A 23,148-nucleotide genomic window follows, 5' to 3' on the forward strand; every position below is an offset into this window, starting at 1 on the left:
CTTTAAACACCTGTACCTCCTACCAGAGGGCATGAGGTTGAACAGGAGCTGCCCAGGATGGGACAGCATTGCCCTCCTGAGACACCGAGTGCTGGCTATGTCTGGAAGCATGAAAAATGTGAAAAGTATTGGTCCTGGCACAGAACCTAGTGCCACTCTATATCTTACTATTTTGTCTGTGTGAGGTTCCCTGTCTACATCAATAAATCACGAACTAACAGTTAGCAGTTTTGGTGCATCTGTGAACTGAAAACTGACACTACATTTCAACAGTGTTTTTCCTGTCTGGGAACATTACTGAGACACTCCACTTTCACTTTATTTGCAACAGGTTGAAAAAGAGGTCGCATTTGTGTCTGTGGATTTTTCTGAGGAAAAAGGTTAAAGTAGATAAATGAAACTTTAAGCAGCAGAGCTTTTCCACAGCAGACATTACAACTTGCAAGTTAACTAGGCTTGAAATTGACTCTATTCATTGTCCATGACAGGGTGTGTCAGTGGCTATGCACAAAGAGTCTGAAACTGAAGGACCTAAGTGGAATGCAGCTGCAAACTTGACATACACCTCAACTTTGGTGATGTGTTTCATGAAACATGCATTTGTCGAGACTTACTATCGCTTTCTGCCTACAACAGGCTGAGATAGGAGCAAAAAGACCAGCTGATTCTGAGGGGATGAGGTTGGAAATGTGATGTAATCTAAATGATTTTACACGGGAATATTAAAACACCAAAACAAAACACACACCAAAACCCCAAGCAGATAATCGGGTAAATAGCTTCCCCAGCTCTCTAGGAGGCAGTGTTGTGAATCCAAGGTTCCAAAGCGGCACGGCTCATCCTGTGACGCGGTACTTACTGAGCGTGCGCACGATGATCTTCCTTTTTCCAGTGCAGCGGAGTCAAGCCCCAGTCTTTGGCTCCGGGCTCCTTCATAAGGAGACAAAAAGACTGCAAAATGGTTTGTAATCTGTCCACATATGTGCCTATATGTATACATTAGGCGTGCATCTTGTGCTGTGTGGTGTCAGATGTTTGAAAACACATTGCTGCTGTTCAGATGAAGATAGATTCAGTCTTGCCAATGCCTACCCTGGTCTGCTTAAACGTGGCCTACCTGCTGCCTTTACAAAGTTACCGCTTCCTGTTGTCTGTAAAATGTTTGAAACTTTTACATTGATGTGTGACCAGTAGGTCCTTAAGATCACGTCCTCTTAATTAATATTTTTAAAACTACGTTTGGTCCTGTAGCTTAGCGACTGCCCTACTTAGCAGTTAAGCTAACTCCTCCCGTTGATTTTCATTGGGTCGGCTAGCTGATGTTAACCGACTGTAGTTCTTCTGACAGTGACAGTCCAGCTCATAGCAGCATTATAAACCAATCTCCAAGTGTCTCACTGAGGAGTTAAGGTCTGTATTAGTTTTTGAACTTGCTGTTAAGTTGATACTTCTTTTTTCAGGGTTTTGTTAAAGTGGTGAAGAACAAGGCCTACTTTAAGAGGTACCAGGTCAAATTCAGGAGGAGGAGAGGTAACCCATACCCGTGATGCTCCCAGTCGTTTTATGTTTGTCTTATTATGGCTGTCGTTCTGTTAGTAACTCATGATTTCTGTGTCTGACAGAGGGCAAGACTGACTTCTTTGCTCGCAAGCGCCTGGTCGTTCAGGACAAGAATAAGTACAACACACCCAAGTACCGGATGATTGTCCGCTTCTCCAACAGGGACATCATCTGCCAGGTAAGCATTTGTTGCACCTGCACCATTATAACTGCAGGAGGTCAAAATATCTGACAGCCCCTACAACATTTGGCTGAGAAAGGGTCAGAGTATATGCTGTTGGTGTTCCTCTGTACCTCACTCTGAGGTCCACTTTTTACTCAAATCAGCTGACAGATCCACCAAACCACTTGTTAATCATTTATAATGCTGATGTCAGGGGTAGAGAAGTGATGTGTATATTTTTAAAAACATGTTAATGGTAGTAGGTGTTTGTGACGTTGACTTTAATAATTTGTAGGCTGTCAAAGTTGATGTGTTAACGCGGATTAATCCATCATCACATGTCTCTGTCAACGCATTTCAGGCAGTTTGTCCAAAGATTGTCCATTCTGTCTTCCAGATGGGTTAAATACATTAAAAATGTTAATCATGTTAAGGTTGACAGCCCTAATAATTTGATAACTAAAGTGTTCGTCAGTCATTTTTACAGAATGGCACATCAGTTTCGTTTCTTCATTGCATTAATGTTTAGAATTGCTTAATTTGTCAGAAACAGCTGGGTTGCTGTTAAGAACCTTAACATCCTGCCATCTATCGTACCATTTTTGCCTTCGTAATGCAGGAAGATTTGATTGGGAAAATGGTTCTACTGTTTCAGCCATGTTTGCTGGGTAGTAGCTGGCTTGTAGATCATTTTAACAGCTCATATCCTTCATGCCCATCTTAATTCAAGGGTAAAAAGCTGTGCACATGCGTACTTCTCAGGTACAGCACAGTATTTTTGATGAACAGAGCCTTGCAGACTTAAGCTAATTCAAGTTGGTGCTGGTATAACTATGACAGCAGTAAGTCTGGCTTGCTCATGCAGATCAAAATTAAGCGTCAAAAGAAAAGAAAAAAGCACGCACCCCGAAATTCACTTACCGTATTTCCCGGACTACAAAGCGCACCTGAATATTAGCCGCACAAGCTAAAATCAGGGGAAAATCCTGTTTTGTACATACATTAGCCGCACCTGACCAAAAGCCGCAGGTGTTTCAATGTTGACTTATCATATGTAAGAGAATATGCACAAAGGGAATTGTCAGGAAAGAGATGGCTGTTTGGAGACATCACTTTTATTAATATTTTGAAAAACAAGTTATGGGTACATATTTGCACATGTAGTACATAACAGTAACCTACAGCACACCAGAAAAATAGATTCGGACTACCTTTTAGGCTCAGGTGCAGTGACACAGCTTTAACAAGAAGAAAAGTCAGTCATTCACCACCATCTTTCTCTTCTTCCTGCGCACTAAAACCACCAAAGTCCTCTTCTCCAGTGTCGGATACAAACAGGCTCAGGATGGCTTCGTCATCCACTCTTCTTCTCTCCTTCGTTGTCACTTTCAAAACCAAAGAAATCCTCATTGTCAGTGTCAGAGTCGAACACCCTCAGAAGGGCCGTGGCGGTGTCCTCCTCTCCATCATGCAGCAGTCCAGCCCTTCAAAATCCGTTGGTGATCGTGGATGTTTTCACACTTTTCCACGCTGTCAGAATCCACCGGTGGAGTTGGGCATAACTTGCTTTTTGGGCATAACTTGCAAGTTTATCGCCGCTCATCATCCACGACTCCCGCTGAACGCGTACCGCTACTTTGAAGTTTGTTTTTCGCGCTACTTCGTACGGCACTACGTTGCCTGGCGGACGGACATGTGACTAACATACCACTCTTGAACCCCGATCCTTCCGCCAGGCAACGTAGTGCCGTACAACAGCGGAACACACAAAACAAATCGTCTTACGATATGACAAAAATCACAGACAATCCATAGAAAAGCCGCACCTGACTAAAAGCCGCAGGGTTCAAAGCTTGTGCAAAAAGTAGCGGCTTATAGCCCGACATTTACGGTACTTTCATCTCTAGAGATCAGGTTTATTTTATTACCAAGTCAGTTTCCCTTTTGTTAGCTGCAATATTCTAATAACCAAATCTCGCTAAATCTATAAAAAGTTTAAAATTAGTTGCTATTAAATCACTGTGATGTGCAGCAGCATCATGCTGAGCTGCTTTATAGTCCAGAGTATAAATACACCTTCAAGATTTTTCTCCTGTGAATTCATTTCCTTGCGCTTGTGTTGCAGATCGCCTATGCCAAGATTGAGGGTGATATGATCGTGTGTGCTGCCTACTCACACGAGCTGCCAAAGTATGGAGTCACTGTGGGCTTGACAAACTACGCCGCAGCCTACTGCACTGGTCTGCTGCTGGCCCGCAGAGTATGTATTAAACCTGTTCCAAGAGACTTAAATTGACCTGAAATTTTAGCGATGAAATTCATAGTCCTTTGAGAATGTTTAAGCAGATGTCAGCCTCTTAACGATTTGCTGAAAACGGGGCAAATTTGTATAGATAAAGTCTTGGAAACCAGAATAAAGGTTTTTGATTGCTGATCCAGAAATATCCAGCTGTTAAATCTCTTAAATGACATTTTCTGTGCGCAGCTCCTGAACAAGTTTGGCCTGGATAAGGTGTACGAAGGCCAGGTTGAGGTGACAGGTGACGAGTTCAACGTGGAGAGCATTGATGGTCAGCCAGGCGCTTTCTCCTGCTACCTGGATGCTGGGCTTGCTAGAACCACCACAGGCAACAAGGTGTTCGGTGCCCTGAAGGGGGCTGTGGATGGAGGCCTGTCCATTCCACACAGGTAACTTCTACAGACACAAAAAAACAAAACAAAACATACCCAGGTGTGAGGTGTGCTGCCTGGCAAATCACATTTTGGTGCTGGGCAGCAAAAATGCTTTTCTAGCTCCCGTTGCAAAAAACGCTCCAGCAATTTAGTTCTTAAAATATTTATACTTTTGAGAAATTGCTTAAGGGACGGTCTTACATCCTGTAATATTTTGTGTGGATGTCATAAGGAGTAAATCATTAGGTCTAGTTAAAGTCTAAAAGCCCTGTAAATGCCATAGATGCATGCAGAAAATAAAACGTTCAAACATCTTGGTGCTACAGACCTTCATGGAATGCATTTGGCCAAGTCTCAGCAATTAGAAGTTGGTTTACATGTAAGGGTTAGTTTCGGTCTTGGTATTGCGTGTGCTGACTGAGGAAATTTGACAGAAAATATTTATCATTACCGTTATTAGTGTTGCCTGCACCTCGCCCGCTGAGAAAAAGACCTTTTATGTTGAGCTTGTTGTCTTTGAGTTTTCCACCAATTTTTTGATAAAGCGTCTTTGAGTTGAAGGCTGTTACTACCGTGTCATAAAGTGATTACTGAAGTACCTCAGTTGGTTTGGGTGGCGGTAGAAAAGCAGTTGTTTGTGAATTGAATCCTATCGTGTGACAGTGCTGTGAATTATTTCAAGACTCTGCAGTAGCAGCTCGGTAAAAGTGGTTGGTTTCAATCACAGTACCTCAGTCAGAACCACAGGTGTTTTGAGTGGGAGAATGTGTCACTTACCTCTCTTCAGCAGAGAATAAGTAGGGCTATTAGGTGTGGGAATGATTACATGTTAATAGTCTGTCGTCAGAGAGAACATTGCTTTGCAAATGTGTGCATCTCGTAACACACCCACTACCTGGCCCCTTTTCTTTCAAATTACCCATCAGCTTGTCAGTGTTGCGAATTTTGAATGAGACTGCCAGTGCATCGTGTCGGATGAGTCTTTGTAGAAGATGGACTTATAAAAAGAACAACAAAGCGGTCGTCCGAATGCTGTCAGAAACGTCCAAACTTGTGTTGCTTAAACAAAAAACGAAGAAAAGAAACAGGTCTTTGGATTGCCGCTTTAAGTGCTGCGGTGAACACGTGGGACGGTTATCTTTTCCTCAGCATGAAAAGTAAAAGATAAAACGATCAGATTCCCGCTAGCCTGTTTATTATTCTGTTGGCACAGTTAAGGATCCGCCGTTTTACGGAGTTAATCGCTGCACAGTTATTGAGTCGGACCGAGCAGGAAAGCAATAATAAAATAAGCATCAGGATTTGTATTTATTTTTTCATATACAAGCTACAAACATTAAACTACTGAATGTTATCCTGCTGTTACTCGTCTTACAAACGCAGACACGTGGAAGTAATTGATGGATCTGAAGATCAAGTGTAAAACGAGGCAGCTGATATCCTCCGCTTTCGGTTGGCTGTATTACTCACTACCATCAGTGTATCTGAACTCGCAAGCTACACAAACAGTATGCCTGATTGCAGGTGGATAATGCTTGATCCTGCAGCGGTTCTGTGTGGAATTGTATTGATTTTTGTAATTGAAACAGAGTTTAGCAATATGTGAAGTCTGTGAGACAAGAGAGCAGCAATTAGTGGCATGTCTTTAAGTCTCCAGCCATACAGGGTGGATCAAAAAGAATAATCTCATATCAGAGTCCTTTAATTTCGCTGCTATTCATCGGTGACGATCGATGTTGGGGGGAAAAAAGGCATTCGTGAGTTTCTGGTGATTGCTAGTAGCCTAACAGTAGCAGTGTGTCCAGACTTGCAAAAGTAACAGTAAAGGTTGACTGTGGATGGCACGGCATATTTTACTTGTGAACATTGTAGGTTTTGTATGTAAAATTGTCCATTAATTAAAAAAAATAAAAATAAATATAGATAGCGATTTGAGATCATTGATTCTTTTTATACATTTATGACATTTAGAATACTTTACACTGCATTGCACAAATATGAGTAAATGTGTTGGGTTCAAAAATAACTTCAGGCTGTTTTTTGATCTCGATGCCTTTTTCTTTTAAAAGCATGTTGTTAAGTAGATTTATTTCACTAGTTCATCTTACCCGCTATCATTTGCTTGACAGAAAGTATATTTAGTTTGTTCTGGGGAGGCCACTATTTTAAAAAGCGCATTTTTTAAAAAAAATTAGAAATAAAATGGTTTATGTAACTAATTCTTAAAATAATTTCTTTTACTTCTTAGTCTGCACTTGATATCTTGTAATGCACCTATGCTCCCTGAAGATGGCAGTAATGCACCTAGAGGCAGTTTGTTTGACCTCATTTACTGAAAGTGTTAGCTGCGTGTGGCAGGGAGAGAATAGATGCTCCTCTGCAAACAGTAGAAACATAAAAAGCCAAAGAGACTGAAACCGCATTCTCAGTGAGAACAGAAAACTAGAATGTCCAAATCTTTAAAAACAATGCCCGATCACTGGAAAGTGGAGTAGGGTAGGCACACTAGCCCGGATAGATTTGAAAATGGCATTTTTGTCTGAAAACACTCCGCGTTTTCAGTCGTTTTCAGAGTTGTGCGTCCACATTGAAACGGCCGAAAGCACTTATGCTCCAGTACTGCGCACGCTTGAAACGAAAGAAGTTTTTTGACCTGCCTCATTTATTATTTCCTTTCTGGCTCTTTAGACCGTCGCGGCAGAATGTTGAGAAAAGCACAGAGTTTTTTTTAAAATGGACTAACAATGAGGTGGAGTTGTTGCTGCGAGTAACACAAAAGTACAAAGTTGCAAAAGCAAGTGAGAGTTAAAGAATTTGAAGATCTGGAGCATGTACAGACTGATATTAATCTTTAATAGGGCTGTCAAAATTGAGAGCAAACAAAACATTAAACTGCTATCTTAGTTTAATTTGTCACATGACTGCTTCATATGACTAACATGCGTCATCGTTTTAGAAAGTCTGCGTTTTTGCTGTCCCCACTGCGAAATGTGTGCTTTTTCGAGAGCGTTTTCAAAACGCTACGTCTTCCATCAGCCAAAATGCCGTCTCAGTGTGGACAGGAGGCCAAAAGGGAGAGAAAACGATGCGGTTTCAAACGAAAACGCATTAGTGTGGACGTAGCCTTGGTCTTGGCTAAGTGAACTTATTGGAAACCGAAGTGAAAATCTGACAACTTGCTTAACTTAGCCATTTTTGTATTCGAAGACTAATTTAAATAGACACAGATAAGACCAAGTGTGTGGAATCTGCACTGCATATCAACAGTGCTTTCTCTCTTTTTTTTCTTTTTTTTTTGTCTGCAGCACCAAGCGCTTCCCTGGGTATGATACAGAGAGCAAAGAGTTCAACGCTGAGGTCCACCGCAAGCACATCATGGGCATCAACGTGTCTGAGTACATGAGCTATCTGATGGAGGAGGATGAGGACGCTTACAAGAAACAGTTCTCTCGCTTCATCAAGAATGGAGTCACCCCTGATTCAGCAAGTTTACTTTCTGCATTATAAAATTACCTTTGAGTTTTGTGTGGATTCATAGATTTAGTCAAATTTCAGGTGGCAGGGGGCTCTAGTTTTCTTTAGTGTTGGAGTATATTGGTTTTTTTTTTGTTTGTTTTATTGAACCTTGTGCACTGTAAGTGTAGTTAATCTAGGTTAAGCTTGGGCTTTACTAAGCAATGTTCTAGTTAAGTAATTAACTAGAACATTCTAATCCCAGTGACAGGGTATTGATGATTTTCAAAATGTGTGATAATGGTTTGAGGTTCAGTTCTAAAGTGATCTCATGTCACTTCCTGAGGCTAAGCTGTTGACTTACAAATCTTACATCAATCACAGCAAATTTGTGCCTTTGTACGTCTCAGCATAGAACATTTGCACAACACATTTGCCAGCTTAGTTTTGTGTGTTGAGCAATTTTAGCGGAGCTACTTCAGCTGGTAAAATGAGAGCAGGATTTCGGTGTGGGGAATGAGCGATGCGGTGCACGAATGAAGCATTTCATCATTGATGTAGTTGCCACTATTTGAACATATTGGTTCTTAGAATAGTTTAGGGCTGAAAAATCAGCCAAATGATAATAATCGAATCTATTCTTGTGTGTGTGTACATCGTGAAATCCAAAATCTGTATTTTTTTAGGACATAAGATTGAGTCGTTATCCATTTTTCAGATTGAGGAAATGTACAAAAAGGCTCATGCTGCCATTCGCGAGAACCCAGTCCATGAAAAGAAGCCTCCCAAAGAAGTCAAGAAGAAGAGGTGAGAAGTGATACCTGGGCTTTGCTTTACTCTTTCTCAGAACTGAAATTTGAAATTGGGAGGGAAATGTCAGTTTGAGATCTAGGCTAATTCATAGGGAATACCATGACTCCAGTGCCTTTTTGAACTAGTTTTGCCACAGCGGCTCTGACGCAATTAATTTAAACTAAATTCTAATTGTGTCTATGTGTGTTTCTGCGAAGGTGGAACCGTGCCAAGCTCTCTCTGGCCCAGAGGAAAGACCGCGTCGCCCAGAAGAAGGCCAGCTTCCTCCGGGCTCAGGAACAGGAGGCTGAAGATTAAGGCGTTGGTCTGCTCCGTTCCGAATGAGGAAATTTGTTCTAATAAAGCTATTGAAAAGGAATTGGTCCTCTTGTGAGTTTTTTTTTTTTTTTTTTTTCCTACGGCATTTGCTGTAATGGGTGGCTCTTGAGACTATTTTAATATTAAAAATATCTTTTGTTTTTGTAAAGTTTAGTTAATCTAAGTAGGTCAAAAAGAGCAAAACAGGGATTTGCCAAAAATAGTGTTGAACTGGATATCCACTGGAAGCCTTGGAAGACTGTTCATTACACCCATAGGCTCAGTCAGCATATAGTACACAAGCTACCCAAAAGAACATGCAGGACCTTACTTCAAATTTATTATTCACCTTCATCCTGGTTTCAAAAAAATTGCACTCAGTTTACTGCAGTTAATCCTAACGGAGTCCGTTTGTGTACATTATTTAATATTGGTGATGTTGCTGACACCTATAGTGCCAACTTAGAATACATCTGTTAAACATTGAATACCACAGGATTATTAGTTTCCACGGTGAAAATGATTGTCCATTTTATTAATAAACTTAAAGGGCAAGCGTCAGTCATTGTGCTGTTGTGCAATCCTCGCTTATTAGGAATCTTTCGTGTGAGAGATTTTCTTCCACAGCAAAGTCTTGAGGTTGTTTAGAATGAGCGAATGTTCAATTTCCATCTGTTCTGCTGAACCTTTCAATGCGATGCAAGCGTACAGCTGCTTCTCGAGCTCCTCGCTCATATCAGATGGCGCTCCCCTCAGAATGTAGTCCTTGAGTGCGTCGCAGGCTTTGGCTAAGTTTGGCCTGGTGACTTCTGTTGTGCAGCGATGCTTTGTGAGGTCACAGGAAGTTAGGCAGTCGGCTCCATACAGACAGTCCTCGTCCACGTCGCAGCGCTGCTGCCTGATGACTTCTTGGAAGATGGCTTCAGGCACGATGTGGCGCGCGTCCATCACCTTCAAGTCGTGGCGGTCGTTGTAACCGAAAGTGGTGGCGCTCACGTCGCACATGAGGAAGCTTCCGAAAGTGCCGTGGAAAATATCCTCGACCAGCTCCAGCAGTCCGATGGAGATCTTGGCCTTGTGTGGCCAGGATGGAGTGAACCACTGGTCCATGCTGCGGCGCAGACCGGCAGGGATCCACATTTCGATAATCCAGGGTAGACTAATCCCATACAAGGGAGAGTGTGGTACTTTCTCCATGACATATAGATCTCCACAGAAGCCCAATAGCTTGGGTGTGTGCTCTCTGTCGTGCAGGACTAAAGCCAATAGGAATTCATTGAGCTGCAACAAAGCCCATGTGGAGCGAGCCTCTGGCAGTGAGATATGGCTGTCCTTATTGCCATCTGCAATGGACAATACTTGAGTTGCCAGCTCAGCGAGGTTTGCCTGATCCCCCACTTTGGCCTGTAAAGAAATGTAGTTTAAATTGGGTTTAAATCCAAACTGAAGCTTTGAAATTGGATCTGACAGTATTTAGTGTTTGGCTTTCTAACCTTTAGGTGGTCAGTGATCATCTCTCTGAACTTTTCCACTGAGGTTCCCTTGGTTGGTTTGTTGAAGGCTGCAGAAGTCTCTTTCCTGGGCTCACCTCCCAAATCATAACGAGGAGCCTCCTCCATCTGGCACTTAATAACACCCTCTAGGTCTCCCCAGCTCCCCGAGTAAACCTAAAATAAAGATGCAGCCAAATTAATAAAAAGCAGACTGGAGAGTGATGTTTGCATTTATAAAAAAAATAAATAAAAAAGCTGACCTGGCTGTTGGGGTTGGCAGTGAGGCACTTTCCCAGGTAAAGAGTCTGTTTCTCACACAAGCTGCTGCAGGCTGAGCCATCAATGACTCCTTTTTTGTATTTGTCACACTGGAAAATAAAAAAGAAATTGTCACAGAACTGTAAACATTTTGTAGGACCCGATGGGATTGGGCGGGTACATAATGGGAGTATGAAATGCTCACTATTGAGTTTTTGCACTCGTGCCCACGACACATCTCTGTGTAGGACGAGTACTCCACATAGACTATCCAGCTCCCCACGAACACTGCCAGCCACGAGAAGAACAGGTACTTCATGTGCAGGTAGGAGAACCTCGCCTGTTGGCAACATATTTCAAACATTTACGTTACTTTTGGAGTGAATTGCAACTGTAAAACTGTATTATGGGAGTTCATTGTTTTAAATTCATACACAGAGTGATATCAGGCTTTCAAAAAAACCAATCTGCACTCTATTATGTTTCAGTACTGTAACTGCATGCAGATATCTGGATATTGCATTAAACTGTCAGATCTGTTAAACTAGAGATTTGACACATCATAATGGAGATTAATGAGAGAATAAGAGTCATATTTGTTACTTGAGGCCAGTTCATTGCTCTTCCTTTATTTGATGAGCACACACTGTACCTTACTTCATTTTTTCTAATTCACATTTACAGATAAAATCAGGACCCTGCTGCTAACGTTGACTGAAGCATCGCTCCACATATTTTATATGTCAAAGCCAGCTCGCTTGTTATGATCAGAAATCACTAACTTGAAAACCGCAACAACGGTACAGTGACATCAATTGCATTGTGCAGGAACACAAATATGCATAACAAATCGGAGGCCTTGAAACAAAACTACAAGTTAAACTTTGGGGAAACAGTGTTTTCCCCCAAATCAGCATTCAGGATAATTAACACAGTTTTGTCTTTTGCAAAGGCTGAGGTTTTCCACACACTCTGCTTCTTTAAAAACTTAATTCAACCCCATCAATAGACTTGTGACCTGTCCAGGGAGTACCCCACTTCTCAACCTAACACAGCGGGGACAGGCTCCAGGCCCACAGCAATTCTGATTTAGATAAGAGAGTAACAAAATGGATGAGTGTGTCTGACACGGTTAACTTTAATGGGTTTATCTTCTAAAAAAAAACAAATTTAAGGCCAGTACACACAACTTTCAAATGAACACTGACATCATTCATTTGGAGAAGTGGCTCAGGAGTTGATTCCAATGTCCTTGACTGAACTGCACATTGTTCTCAATGGTTAGTTGTGTGCCTTGTACAACAGTATGCTAACAGTGTTGGGGGCGGGGTGCAAAAAAACCAAACAAAAAATGGCAAAAATTAATTTTAGTTTTTGCCACTTGAGGGCAGCAGAACAATCTCTAAACCAAACACTTTCATTGCACGTTATGTCCTCCTTGAGATTACCAGTTTATATACCCAGCAGACATAGAAGAAGAAAGATTAGCATTCATTGAGAATATTCATTTATTCTGCTGTTGCTTTGTTTGAGCACCGTTTTTGTTCTCCACCAGTTGCTGACAAAAAGCACTTAGAATTCCACCTTATTTAATTAATGTTAAATGCTCTGGCTTCCTCCTACACATGCATGTTAGACTAACTGGTGATGCTTAATTATGTGTGAGGTGGACTGGTGACAGGATGTACCCCTTCCGCTCGATGACAGCTGACAGAGCAAATGACTGTTGACATTTAAGGCTCATCGTGCCCTCTCACCATCTTGTGTGTCTGACCTCTTTCTTGCATATGATCTGTATATAGCCTGAGACTCTCAGGCAGAGGGCTTTTATTTGTTCCAGAGGAAAAGCTGCAAACTAGTGATGGCATTGACGCAGAGATCCAAAACTGAGTAACAGGCTGCCTGAAGAAATGAGGGCAGCAGAGTCAGCGGCCTCTTTAAAATCTCTTTCTAAGACATACTATTATAGGAAAGCTTCTTCTGATTCCATTATGTTTTTTGTCAATTTAGTGATTTAGCTTTTTTTCTGTTAAAATGTTTCCTTGCTTGCATCCTGTACACGGTGATGGTTTGTTTTGTTGTACTGCCATTCGTTATTTGAAGCTGTATAATTATTATTATATTAAATGACAAGTTAATGGTGTTAGTGCTTTGATCCTCAGAAAAAAAAGTGAAGAAAAAAATAGTTTGTTTTTAGCTAATAAATAAAATTGCTACCAGTGGTAATGTTACTCTTCTTCTACTTCTTTATTTTGGCTTCTCCCTTTAGGGGTACCACAGTGACCCCTACAGTCCAAGCACATGCATGTTACTGCCTCTGCCTCCATCTCACCTGATCCCTATCATCCTACTCCGCATGTCCAGCTTCACTACATCCACAAACTTCGTCTGAGGTCTTCGTCTTTTTTCCCCTCATACCTAGCAAGTCCATATTTAACAGCCACTATCCCTCCTTTTTACAAACCATTTTACCCTTGCCTCTCCAAACTGCTTAACTTAAGCTGTCTCTCTGATGTACTAAATTCTAACCGTGTATGAAATCGTAGCATCTTCAACTCTGCCACCTCCTATCAGTGCCAACATCTCCAAACCATACATCATAGCAGGTCCCGCTTCCATCCTGTAAACTTTCCCTTTCACTCTTGCACTATCTTTCTGTCACAAGTCACCCTTGACACTCGTCTCCACCCATTCCACCATGCCTGCACTCTCTTATTCACCTCTCTTGTGCATTGTGCATTGCTTTGGATGGTCGATCCCAGGTATTTGAACGCATCTAACTTCATCTAAGGAGCTCGGAAAGACAAGCGACTAGACTTCTTTAAGTTTCTTTAAGACGTTTCACCTCTCATCCGAGAAGCGCCTTCAGTTTTAAGCCCAAATGGTGGCTAGTCCCTGATTTGAAGTTCCCTAAGAGGGTCGTCGACTACTATTGATCATGTGCCTCATCACATGAGCCAAGGTGCGGAAAAGGCCATCGGTGATTATCAGCAGAGGTTATGGGTGCAACCATTGTGACACCCAAACTTCTTAACGTCCACTCACATCTGTCGCATGTGTCAGTTGATCTCAATAAGTCACATGACAGGGTGAGGCAGGGTCTCAACAATGTTTTCACCTGAAACCTCTGCTGATCGTGGCATGGTGTGCTGCTTTTTCAGATGTTTTAGGGCCTTTAACTTTGCCAGACACGTTCTATTTAAAGTATTTTTTGATTCAACAGGTGTGGGTAGTGTTAGTGACATTTAACTCAGCTTTCCAAAAAATGTGGTTAATGAAAGTTATTATTATTTTTTTAAGAATAATCAAAATAAAATTTGTCCAAGTATATGAAACATTTACAATTATGCCAAAAACGTAGAAATCAGGAAGTATTCAAATACTTTTTCACAGAACTGTACTACCACAGTACCACTAATGGATGTCTCCCTTTTACAATATTCAGACTCACAGTCATTAAAGTAATTAACACAAGCTTAAGGGCTAAAAGATGAATGAATTTGTTGCTACACAGCTGCTGAGAAAATGCTAAATTCAAACTTAGCACTGCTTTAACACAGTATTATCTATGGCTTTTATTTATGGGTGAATAAATGACTCAAGCAGGTCACTTACAAGCCGTAGAGTGCACCTCAGTACCATCATTAACATTACTGTTCCACTTTTTGAAGAAAATAATTATGGAAAGCTCAATCAATTTGGAAAATAAGTATAAAAAATGTGTTTACAGTTGTAATGGTCTGGTGTAAGTGAATAAAGAGACCTTTTAATTGATGTTTTCAGTGGTCATTTGGTCTATTAGTAAGGGAACAAGCCTGTAAAAGGAATGCAAATAAGCTCTAAACTGAGTTGTATCACTGAGTACATCATTAAAGCAATTGCTTCTAAATAGGTGCTCAGTAATTAACAGTAAATGGTGTTCGCAGCCTGCTGTGTGAAACATTTAGAGTGACTCCAGACTCATTACTGTGTCTTTTGATTTTCTTTCTAATTCCCTGCCTGATAAAATATACACTCCACTTAGATCTATATGGCATTTTTCCAACTGGAGAACATTAGTGAACAAAAACAGACTTTTTCGCAGTCCCACTTCCTTCTCTATTAATGGTTCTTGCACTTAGTGCTTGACAGTGATGGACACCCCCTGCTTCCCACCTCTGCCCCTTTCAGATCCAATTTATTTATTGGCATAAGTCACTCTGTCTCTGTCCCCCTCATCTTCTTCCTCTCTGTAGCACTCTACAATCCATCTTCTTCTTTTGTCCCATCAATGATAGTTTAATAGCAGTTGTAAGACAATCTAACAATGTAATAAAAGTCAAATATCTGATTTTTTCCAGTATTGGAAAGTAGATTACGCAGTATTTGTCATTCGTATCTCTTTCCAAATGGCTTTGTCAACCATTTTCTGCTTTCAGCACCATAGATAATGCAGAAATTTTGCTTTCAGACAGCCTCCATATGTCACTATCTAATCTAATTTTCTGCCACGCAGTGACCTCAGATCTCACGGTACTCAGTCCTGGTGTTATTAGGATGAAAGGAGCAGACAACAACTAAACATTTAAAAGCAGAATTAGATTAATTTTGAGTTGTTTGTTGGCAGTGTATCATGCCATAAACACACTATTGAACCATTATTTTGTTGTAAAGTTAAAGGCCCCATAATACCTTATCACCCCAATAGAGCACTTGGCACTCAGACTGCTGACTTACTTGTGGTTAGGATATTTAAAAGTAGAATGGGAGAAGAAGCCTTCAGCTTTCAGTCTCCTTTTCTTTGGAACCAGCTTCCAGTTTGCATTTGCAGACACGTTCTCTGCTTTTAACATCAGGCTTAAAACCTTCCTTTTTGATAAATCTTATAGTTATGCCTTAGTTTATTGTTCACTCCCTGTGTGTTTACACACCTCTTTGCATTTAATTATTAGTTATTATTAATCTCTGGCTCTGTTCCACAGTATGTTTTTTGGTCCTGTCTCTCTCCCATCACCCCCAACCGGTCGTGGCAGATGGCTGCCCCTCCCTTAGCCTGGTTGTGTCAGAGGTTTCTTCCTGTGAAAAGGGAGTTTTTCGTTCCCACTCTGGGTTTTCTCTGCATTACTGTAGGGTCTCTACCTTACATTATAAAGCACCTTGAGATGACTGCTGTTGTAATTTGGCACAATACAAATAAAACTGAATTGAACTGAATTGAACTCTCACTAGAAATTAAATGCTGAACCTATTTCACTGGCTGATTGCTAACAGTGGCTCTCTACCATTTGGGACTGTGAAGTTTGAGTACATTATTTTACTTTATGTTTCACTAAGGTCACTGAAAAAGCAACACACAAAGTCAGTATCTATTTATTCTGTCTCTATGGTGTTTAAAGAGGTTTGTGTCCTGTTGGTCAATGATGCAGAAACACAGTAAAGGAAGTAAGATTTAAAACCACAGAAACATGTCAGTTATCAGTCATTCACTCCCAGCAAAGAGTGAGGAGGAAGAGAAACATTCAGATCATTTATGTACCAATGAAACCTATTTTGGAAAGAAAATCAAACCCCGGTGCAGTGCTTGTTCATGTTTTTGCATCTACAGTTTCAAAACGTCCCCTAAACTTTTTGTTCATAAAGTTACTGTTCTGAAAAGAGGACAGCTGTAAGGCTGCATCAACTGAGTGTGGATGTGTGAGTGTGAGAATGATCGTGACTGTTAAAAACGTAGCCGTGCAAAACGGGCAGATTGTGGGCTGTCACTTTCTCAACCAAACAACGCTCAGCATTATAGAATGGCTGAGTATTTGTAACAACAAACCATAGAGACAGAATAAATAAAATTTGATAAAACATTTTGTCGGCCCCAATTTGAGTTTTACACCATCAGAGTGACATTCTGTAAAGGTTAGCACCTTGGGCTGCATGTCACTTTTTCCACATCTCCACAGGATTATTTGAGATTTAAGGCTTAGGTTTAGTGTTTAAATTGGAATTAAACACCGGCTTAGATTGTTGAAACAGAGGAAGAACAGACAGACAGACAGACACTTAAAGATTCATGATGCTATTAGTAAAACTCCATTTTCTCTTACATTTTATTTATGTAGTGACAATTTATAATAATGGATTGGATTTATATAGCGCTTTTCAAGGCACCCAAAGCGCTTTACAATGCCACTATTCATTCACTCTCACATTCACACACTGGTGGAGGCAGCTACAGTTGTAGCCACAGCTGCCCTGGGGCAGGCTGACAGAAGCGAGGCTGCCATATCACGCCATCGGCCCCTCTGGCCAACACCAGTAGGCGGTAGGGTAAAGTATCTTGCCCAAGAACACAACGACCAGGACAGAGAGCCCAGGGATCGAACCGGCGACCTTCCGGTTACAGATACGCTTCCCAACCCCCTGAGCCATGGTCACCCCAAACAACAACAACAGCTTCATTTATACCATAAGGTAAAGACCCTTGATTATTAGAGAAAGAACCTTAATGATAAGGTTAGACGTCAAACATTTCTTTTTGATAAAGCTTAATGTCAGGACTGAATCAGGTATCTTAATTTTCATTCCTCTTTTGTTTATATGTCACTACCAAATGTCATTAACTTTTGTCATTTCCAGTTTGTGATTTGTCCTTGTCTCTCTGTGCTCCTGTTTTTTCTCTACTCTTTCTCCTCACGCTTCAGCCAATCGCAGTAGATGATTGGCTGGTTCTACTGGAGGTCTCTTCCTGTTAAAAGGGGTTTTCTCCTTCCTACTGCTGCCAAGTGTTGCTCATAGGGTGTCATTCCTTTTTTGACATTTTAAAACAATCGTTCATTCTGACTGGCGCTGAGATCTGCTGGCCCTCACACATCTTATTCCAAATTCTACACTTTGTCAATGTGTCTTACTGATAATGTTTAAAAAAAAAAAAGATGCACAATCACTGTGCAAGCGCCCTGCAAAAAACCAGGAAATCCACTGAACTCTTGCTATTTAAATATCATCGTTGTTGCTTTGTCTATTGATTGATGTACTTACAAATCTGATCGTGCAGATCCACAGCAAATTTAACAGCAGTAACCGCACGAGTAAGTGCTCTGTGTACCTCCCATCTATTGTGTTGTAGTTGAAATATATCAACAGCAAAAACATTATGGAAATGGTGCTCTATGGGGAAAACAAATGCATGGTTGGCCTTTTTCTAATCGATAGTTTGTGGCTTTCGTTTCAAGTCTGGCCTATGCTTTTCTATCTGCTGCATCATGTATTGACCCTTTGTGAGTTGAGAGAGTTACACAAACATGGCTAATGAGCCCATATTGATTGTGGCTGCTGTGACAGCTATTAATTAGAGACTGACTGGGAACTGTGGCCATATGCTGAGGTGGGTGGAAAGAAACAGTCTGTCTTCATCTGGTTGAACTCTCCTCTAAACCAACCCACGGCTCTGTTAAAAGGCTTCTGTATTTAGCCCTGAAGGTCTTGTGAAATAACATTGAAAAAATCGAGGACGTGCTGTACTATTACAAAGGATCACCTGCTGTTGATCTGTTGAAGCAGAGAGGAGATTTAAGCTGATCACGAGCACCACATCACTGTTCTGCTGTTCTGACACTTGGTTTTTGCAGCGTGCACACCATTCATCCATTATGTATGATTATAAAGCTATCCCTCAGAGGTTGCTGTTTAATGGGCTTCTGTGCAGGGATGAGAACGGCATGAGAACAGAGAAACAAAAGATGGAGAGGCCAGGAGGATTCATTTGCAGAGAGGTTGCTTAATATCACTGACAAATAGAAAAGCGGGCCAACATAAAGAGAGATGCAGCTAAAGGACTGATAGAAAGATGCATCAGAAACAGCCCGGCCACGCTTCTCCGCTTCTTCTCTCTTCGAAGTCTCTGAAGTGAGAAGGAGGCCACATTGTTGGAACAGACATTATGAAGATTTGACTCATAACTGTACAGACAGCAGACAACCCCTCCCCCTGTAATATCCTCCTGAGTAATGCAGCAACGTTAACACATGTGAACTTTATCACCAGTTGTTCTCTCTATTCTGAAGTTAGACATCTAGCTCTTTGACATCGTGGCCATTTCCTTTGCAGCGATGCATGCAATAATAACTTGCAGACCCTGCCATTCACTTCCCGTTGTTCTAAAACAACAAATCTTAAGCATCTTTTCTCTTTTACTGATATCTTTGCAGTATTTAAATAATATACATAATGCGCTGTAGTACGACCAACTAACAGATGAGCTTCTGTAGCTCAAACTGAGGAAAAAGCTCATGCTGCTTCTGATAGAAAGATGTCAGAATTCACAGTCCATCACACTTTGTTGTGCATGGGGCTGCATAGCCACAGACCAGTCAGCCACAGACACCAGTGGGCACGTGAGCATCAAAGGTGCACCACAGAGCAGTGGAAGAAGGTGATAACACGTTTCTTTTAAATCATGTGGATGGCTGAGTGGATGTGGCTCGTTTGCCTGGGAAATACCTGGGACCAGGGTGTACTATGGGAATAAGGCAAGCCAGAAGAGGCAGTATACCAGTTTGGGCAATGTTCTGCTGGGAAGCCTCCAATCACGCATCTGTTGGATGTGCTGGACAAACAAGTCCAATCCATGGAGGCCCCACATCGCCATTTAAAGGATCTGTTGCTAACATCTTGGTGCCCGATACTACAGCTCACCTTCAGGGGATTAGTGGCGTCCATGTCTTGATAGGTCAGGGCTGTTTTGGCAGCAAAAGGGGGCCCAACACAATATTAGGCCGGTGGTCATGATATTAAGCCGGATTGGTGCATATGTTCGACCTTTCTTTCTTATTTCTTGGTTGAAATTTTACATCTTTTGAATCTTTACCTGTGATGAAATGCTTCACGTGCAGCTCCATTTGGAGACAACATCGATTCTTGCTGATTTCAGTTATAATATATATACAGTTGAACTACTCATGGAATTTGAGTCATTTCAAATAATACCGTTATTAATACAGGCAGCCTTAGTAGCGCAGTGTTTAGTGCTGTTGCAAAAAAATACTATTTATATGCACCCCCCCCCCCCCCCCCCCCAACAATAAAATAAAGTATTTCACTATTTCAGTGGAAATAGCTTCTCTCAAAGGATGACTGAATGACACTTCTTAAGTCATCACTGGAAGGCTAGGGTGGCCTAGAAAACTGAGCGATACTGGTGGCTGCGCCTTGAGACTGACTGTCTCTTCTTTTTTTCACTGCATTTGACAGTTTTGTTTCTAACATGCATGAGTACGGACAGGAAGCAAACAGGAGCAGCTGCCGAGATAAAAGAGTGAAGAAAATGGTGCCGATTAGATAAGGAAATTTGTTAAATTAGGTAAAGCAAACGAAACAAAATGCAATAACAATAGTTTGACAGAGAAGTGAAGCATTTAACCCTCTTTAGCCAAGTGGAAAACACGCTGAAGTTGACTTGCTGCTCGTCTGTGCATTTCGTTTCCTGAGACCTCCACCTGTCCTTGAGGGACTTCCCCAGTTTAATTTTTACTTATGAACAATTCCTCTGTGGACTTCACCTAATTTCACTCACAGAAAATGATTACACAATATTCTTTCAAAGATTCTCAAATGAGGAGCAGTATCATATCAAACAGAAATCTAGAACTTTATATTAACTTACATCAAAGCATGAAACGTTTGCAGTGCTTAATCCAGCTGAGTGAAGGTAAAACAGCCATTAATATCTGGCGACTCTTCTAGATATGTCACACTAGATCTACGTGACATATCTGAATGACTTACATAATCAAAGGAGATCTTAAACTTTTGCAGCATAAAAAAGCCTCTTTTGAATGGATGGCAACCAGCTAAATGCATCATGGAAGTGGTTGCTACAGTAACGGAGATCAGGAGGATGGTTGAGTCCTGTCGAGTCGTCGAGCATCAAGTGACTTTATGACTCATTGTAAGAAGCTTACACAGTATTCTGTAAATTACCTCCAAATCCATGTGAGATATCTGAAGGTTAAATAAAAAAAAATAATATATTTAATTAACAGTAATCAAGCGCAGCGTCACTCATTTAGGCTCCCTGTAACATCCGAGCGCATGCAAACATACATCGACAGATTTTTAAATGGACTTCACACCAGAGTGAAGATGGATTTTCTTACCTGGATGTACAGAGGCTTTCTGAAGAACCCCCATGGAAACAGACCTCTTGCCATGGCAAATGCCGAACATCTCACAGCAGCTGCTGAAGCAATAAATTCGGTGTGCACTTCACATTCGTATCAGGCAACGCCTGTTGGAGTGACCCTGGAAAATTTCCACATATAAATCATCATTATTAGTGTCGGCAGCACCGTGGATGTGCGTTTAGGCGCCGAGAGACAGCGGACTGAGCTGCACCGCTTGCTGCAGCGAAGTCAGACTCATATTGGTTTATGATCACTTCTGGAGGCGTTTTGGCCAATTACAGAAAGAGGATGCGCACCAGTTTGCTAACCTCACCGCGTTTCCTTAACAAATGCTGGCGATTTGGTTACGTTTTGGTTCTGTTTTTGCAAATTAGGCCATAAGGTAGTTCATTCAGTATTTTTTTGTTCATGCGAACGCTTCGGATATAAGTTATTTTAACGGGTAAATCATTTCATACCACTGGCAAGCCATCATTCTGCTGAATATTGATTTTTCAATTCTGCCATGTTCTTCTTTTAATCATTAAATAGAACAAAAACATTCAGATGAGTCAGAAATACAGGCTATTTTTTCCTGTTATTCGGCTTAGTGACAGAGCACTACGAAACAGAAACAAAAATACCTACATCAAACAGTAATAAAAAAAAGGATATTTATATTTGTCTAGGGGCAGGCGGAAATCGAAAGCTCTGTAGCTTTACACCTTTCTGTGTAAAGGTGTAAAGCTCAACTTTAGGACTTGAAATATAAACAAATCAGTCAATCAGGTAAGTGGATTTTGTCATAGTTTCGTTTTCTTTTGTTCAAAATTATGTATAATGTGAAATGCTTGCTTACATTACTAGTAATTAAACGTAATATTTATTATCAATGTTGTAAAGAAAGTTTGTTTATTTCGTTATACTTAATTCAAACAAATTTTGATTTTTGAAAGTTGAACATGGAAATGAAGATAAACCAAATGATTCCTGCAAGTGGGAAAATATTGTGTAAGTCATAGACTGTATATAAAAGAAGGACGTATGTCGCTTCCAAATCTGAAAGGTGAAGCTGAAGTATTCTTTAAGTCATAGTCAATACGGAATGGTTTTGACTTTGTAAATTGTGGTCCCATTTAAAGTAAAAACAAAAACAAGTGACGACATATCAACCCTATTTCTGTTTCCAGTTCTCTACTGTATTGATTGAGGTCGTCATCTTTTATTTTACTGGTTGTAATGCTTTGTGTCTCTTTTCTTTAAATTAGAGTTCTGAACCCTAAAACTGACCAATTTCCAGCCTCTTGTGCAATTTATGTGCAGCATGTTTTCAAGCAAAGTTTTTAGAAACCTTCAGAAAGTGTTAACTTTAAGTTTAAGATCACGACATTTTCATAGCAATCAATCCAAACCACGGAGTATTTTAATGACTAACCTTGTTTGGTGGACAGTGTTGGGGAGTAACGGAATACATGTACTCGCGTTACGTATTTAAAATACAAAATATGAGTAACTGTATTCCTTTACAGTTACCGTTTAAAATGGTGGTATTCAGAATACAGCGGTCTTTTCTTGTTTCATATGTTAGGCTATGCCCTCTCTATTTTTGGTAATTCCACGCTGGTGGAAACCCAAACAAAACACGCATTAAGAGGCTCTAATGCCTCGGTCTCAATCTCGCGGCCCATTTATAGAATGTAGCCTTATGGGCATTGTAGCCCAGTTGTAAGTAAGCTATTAAGACTCAGCTGTACACTGTGTTCGTGTTTTTCTCAGAAACCATAAGTTCCGTTGGAGCAGCCTTTCAACGCCTCTCTCTGTCTCTCGTTAACAAAGTTGACCAAGACAACAAAGTAAAGCTAGTTTTTGGCCACGAGCCCGACACGGAACCCGACCTATTAACCAGAGGTCCCTTTAATAGAGCTGCTGTTTTATATACGCGCGGAACAGTTTTCTATACGAGATTACTGGAAAAAGTGCAGCCTTACCTAATGTCCACCCTATTGTTACTCTTTTGGATTAATATTTAAAGATCTAGTTGGTATTGGTATGGCGAGTATCCTTCAGTAATAGTAATAAATCACACAGCAATAGTACATTCATGTAGTTGTAAAAAGAATGATAATGTATTATGTAATCCAAAGTATTCAGAATACCTTACTCTCATTGAGTAACATAACGGAATACGTTACAAAATATGTTTTGGGGCATGTATTCTGTAATCTGTAGTGGAATACATTTTAAAAGTAACCTTCCCAACACTGGTTGTGGATGGACAACGCGTTCTCATCCCAACGCGTAAAATACA

At 40.8% G+C, this 23,148-nt stretch overlaps 2 protein-coding genes across 2 annotated transcripts; one reads left to right on the plus strand and one right to left on the minus strand.

Annotated features, from left to right (window-relative positions):
- Nucleotides 1-883: 883 nt before the first annotated feature.
- LOC146680502 (large ribosomal subunit protein uL18) lies at nt 884-9,020 on the plus strand (the record flags this gene model as incomplete). Its single annotated transcript, XM_085447511.1, has 8 exons — nt 884-961; nt 1,461-1,530; nt 1,623-1,738; nt 3,849-3,983; nt 4,209-4,411; nt 7,702-7,879; nt 8,568-8,656; nt 8,860-9,020. Coding segments are annotated over 8 exons (969 nt in total), but the record flags the coding sequence as incomplete, so codon positions are not given.
- On the minus strand, nt 7,730-21,155 carry dipk1ab (divergent protein kinase domain 1Ab). The gene is made up of 5 exons (XM_085447488.1): nt 20,835-21,155; nt 10,916-11,050; nt 10,713-10,820; nt 10,453-10,626; nt 7,730-10,363 (listed from the first exon to the last, which is right to left on the minus strand). Exons 1-5 carry the CDS (start codon nt 20,886-20,888, stop codon nt 9,551-9,553), a joined length of 1,284 nt encoding a protein of 427 aa, XP_085303614.1. The 5' UTR covers nt 20,889-21,155; the 3' UTR covers nt 7,730-9,550.
- Between the last annotated feature and the right edge of the window lie 1,993 nt (nt 21,156-23,148).

Source organism: Copadichromis virginalis, linkage group LG23, assembly GCF_057382275.1.
Source record: "Copadichromis virginalis isolate Kocher_CV1m ecotype Utaka linkage group LG23, C_Virginalis_male_GT1.1, whole genome shotgun sequence".
NCBI lineage: Eukaryota > Metazoa > Chordata > Actinopteri > Cichliformes > Cichlidae > Copadichromis > Copadichromis virginalis.

Excerpts from the sequence above, each read along its gene's own strand:
- dipk1ab (XM_085447488.1), bottom strand. The coding sequence starts at position 20,888 with ATGGCAAGAGGTCTGTTTCCATGGGGGTTCTTCAGAAAGCCTCTGTAC. Across the intron at positions 10,821-10,915 it reads ACGAGTGCAAAAACTCAATA|TGTGACAAATACAAAAAAGG; the intron begins GTGAGCATTTCA and ends TTTATTTTCCAG. Across the intron at positions 10,627-10,712 it reads CTGCCAACCCCAACAGCCAG|GTTTACTCGGGGAGCTGGGG; the intron begins GTCAGCTTTTTT and ends TCTTTATTTTAG.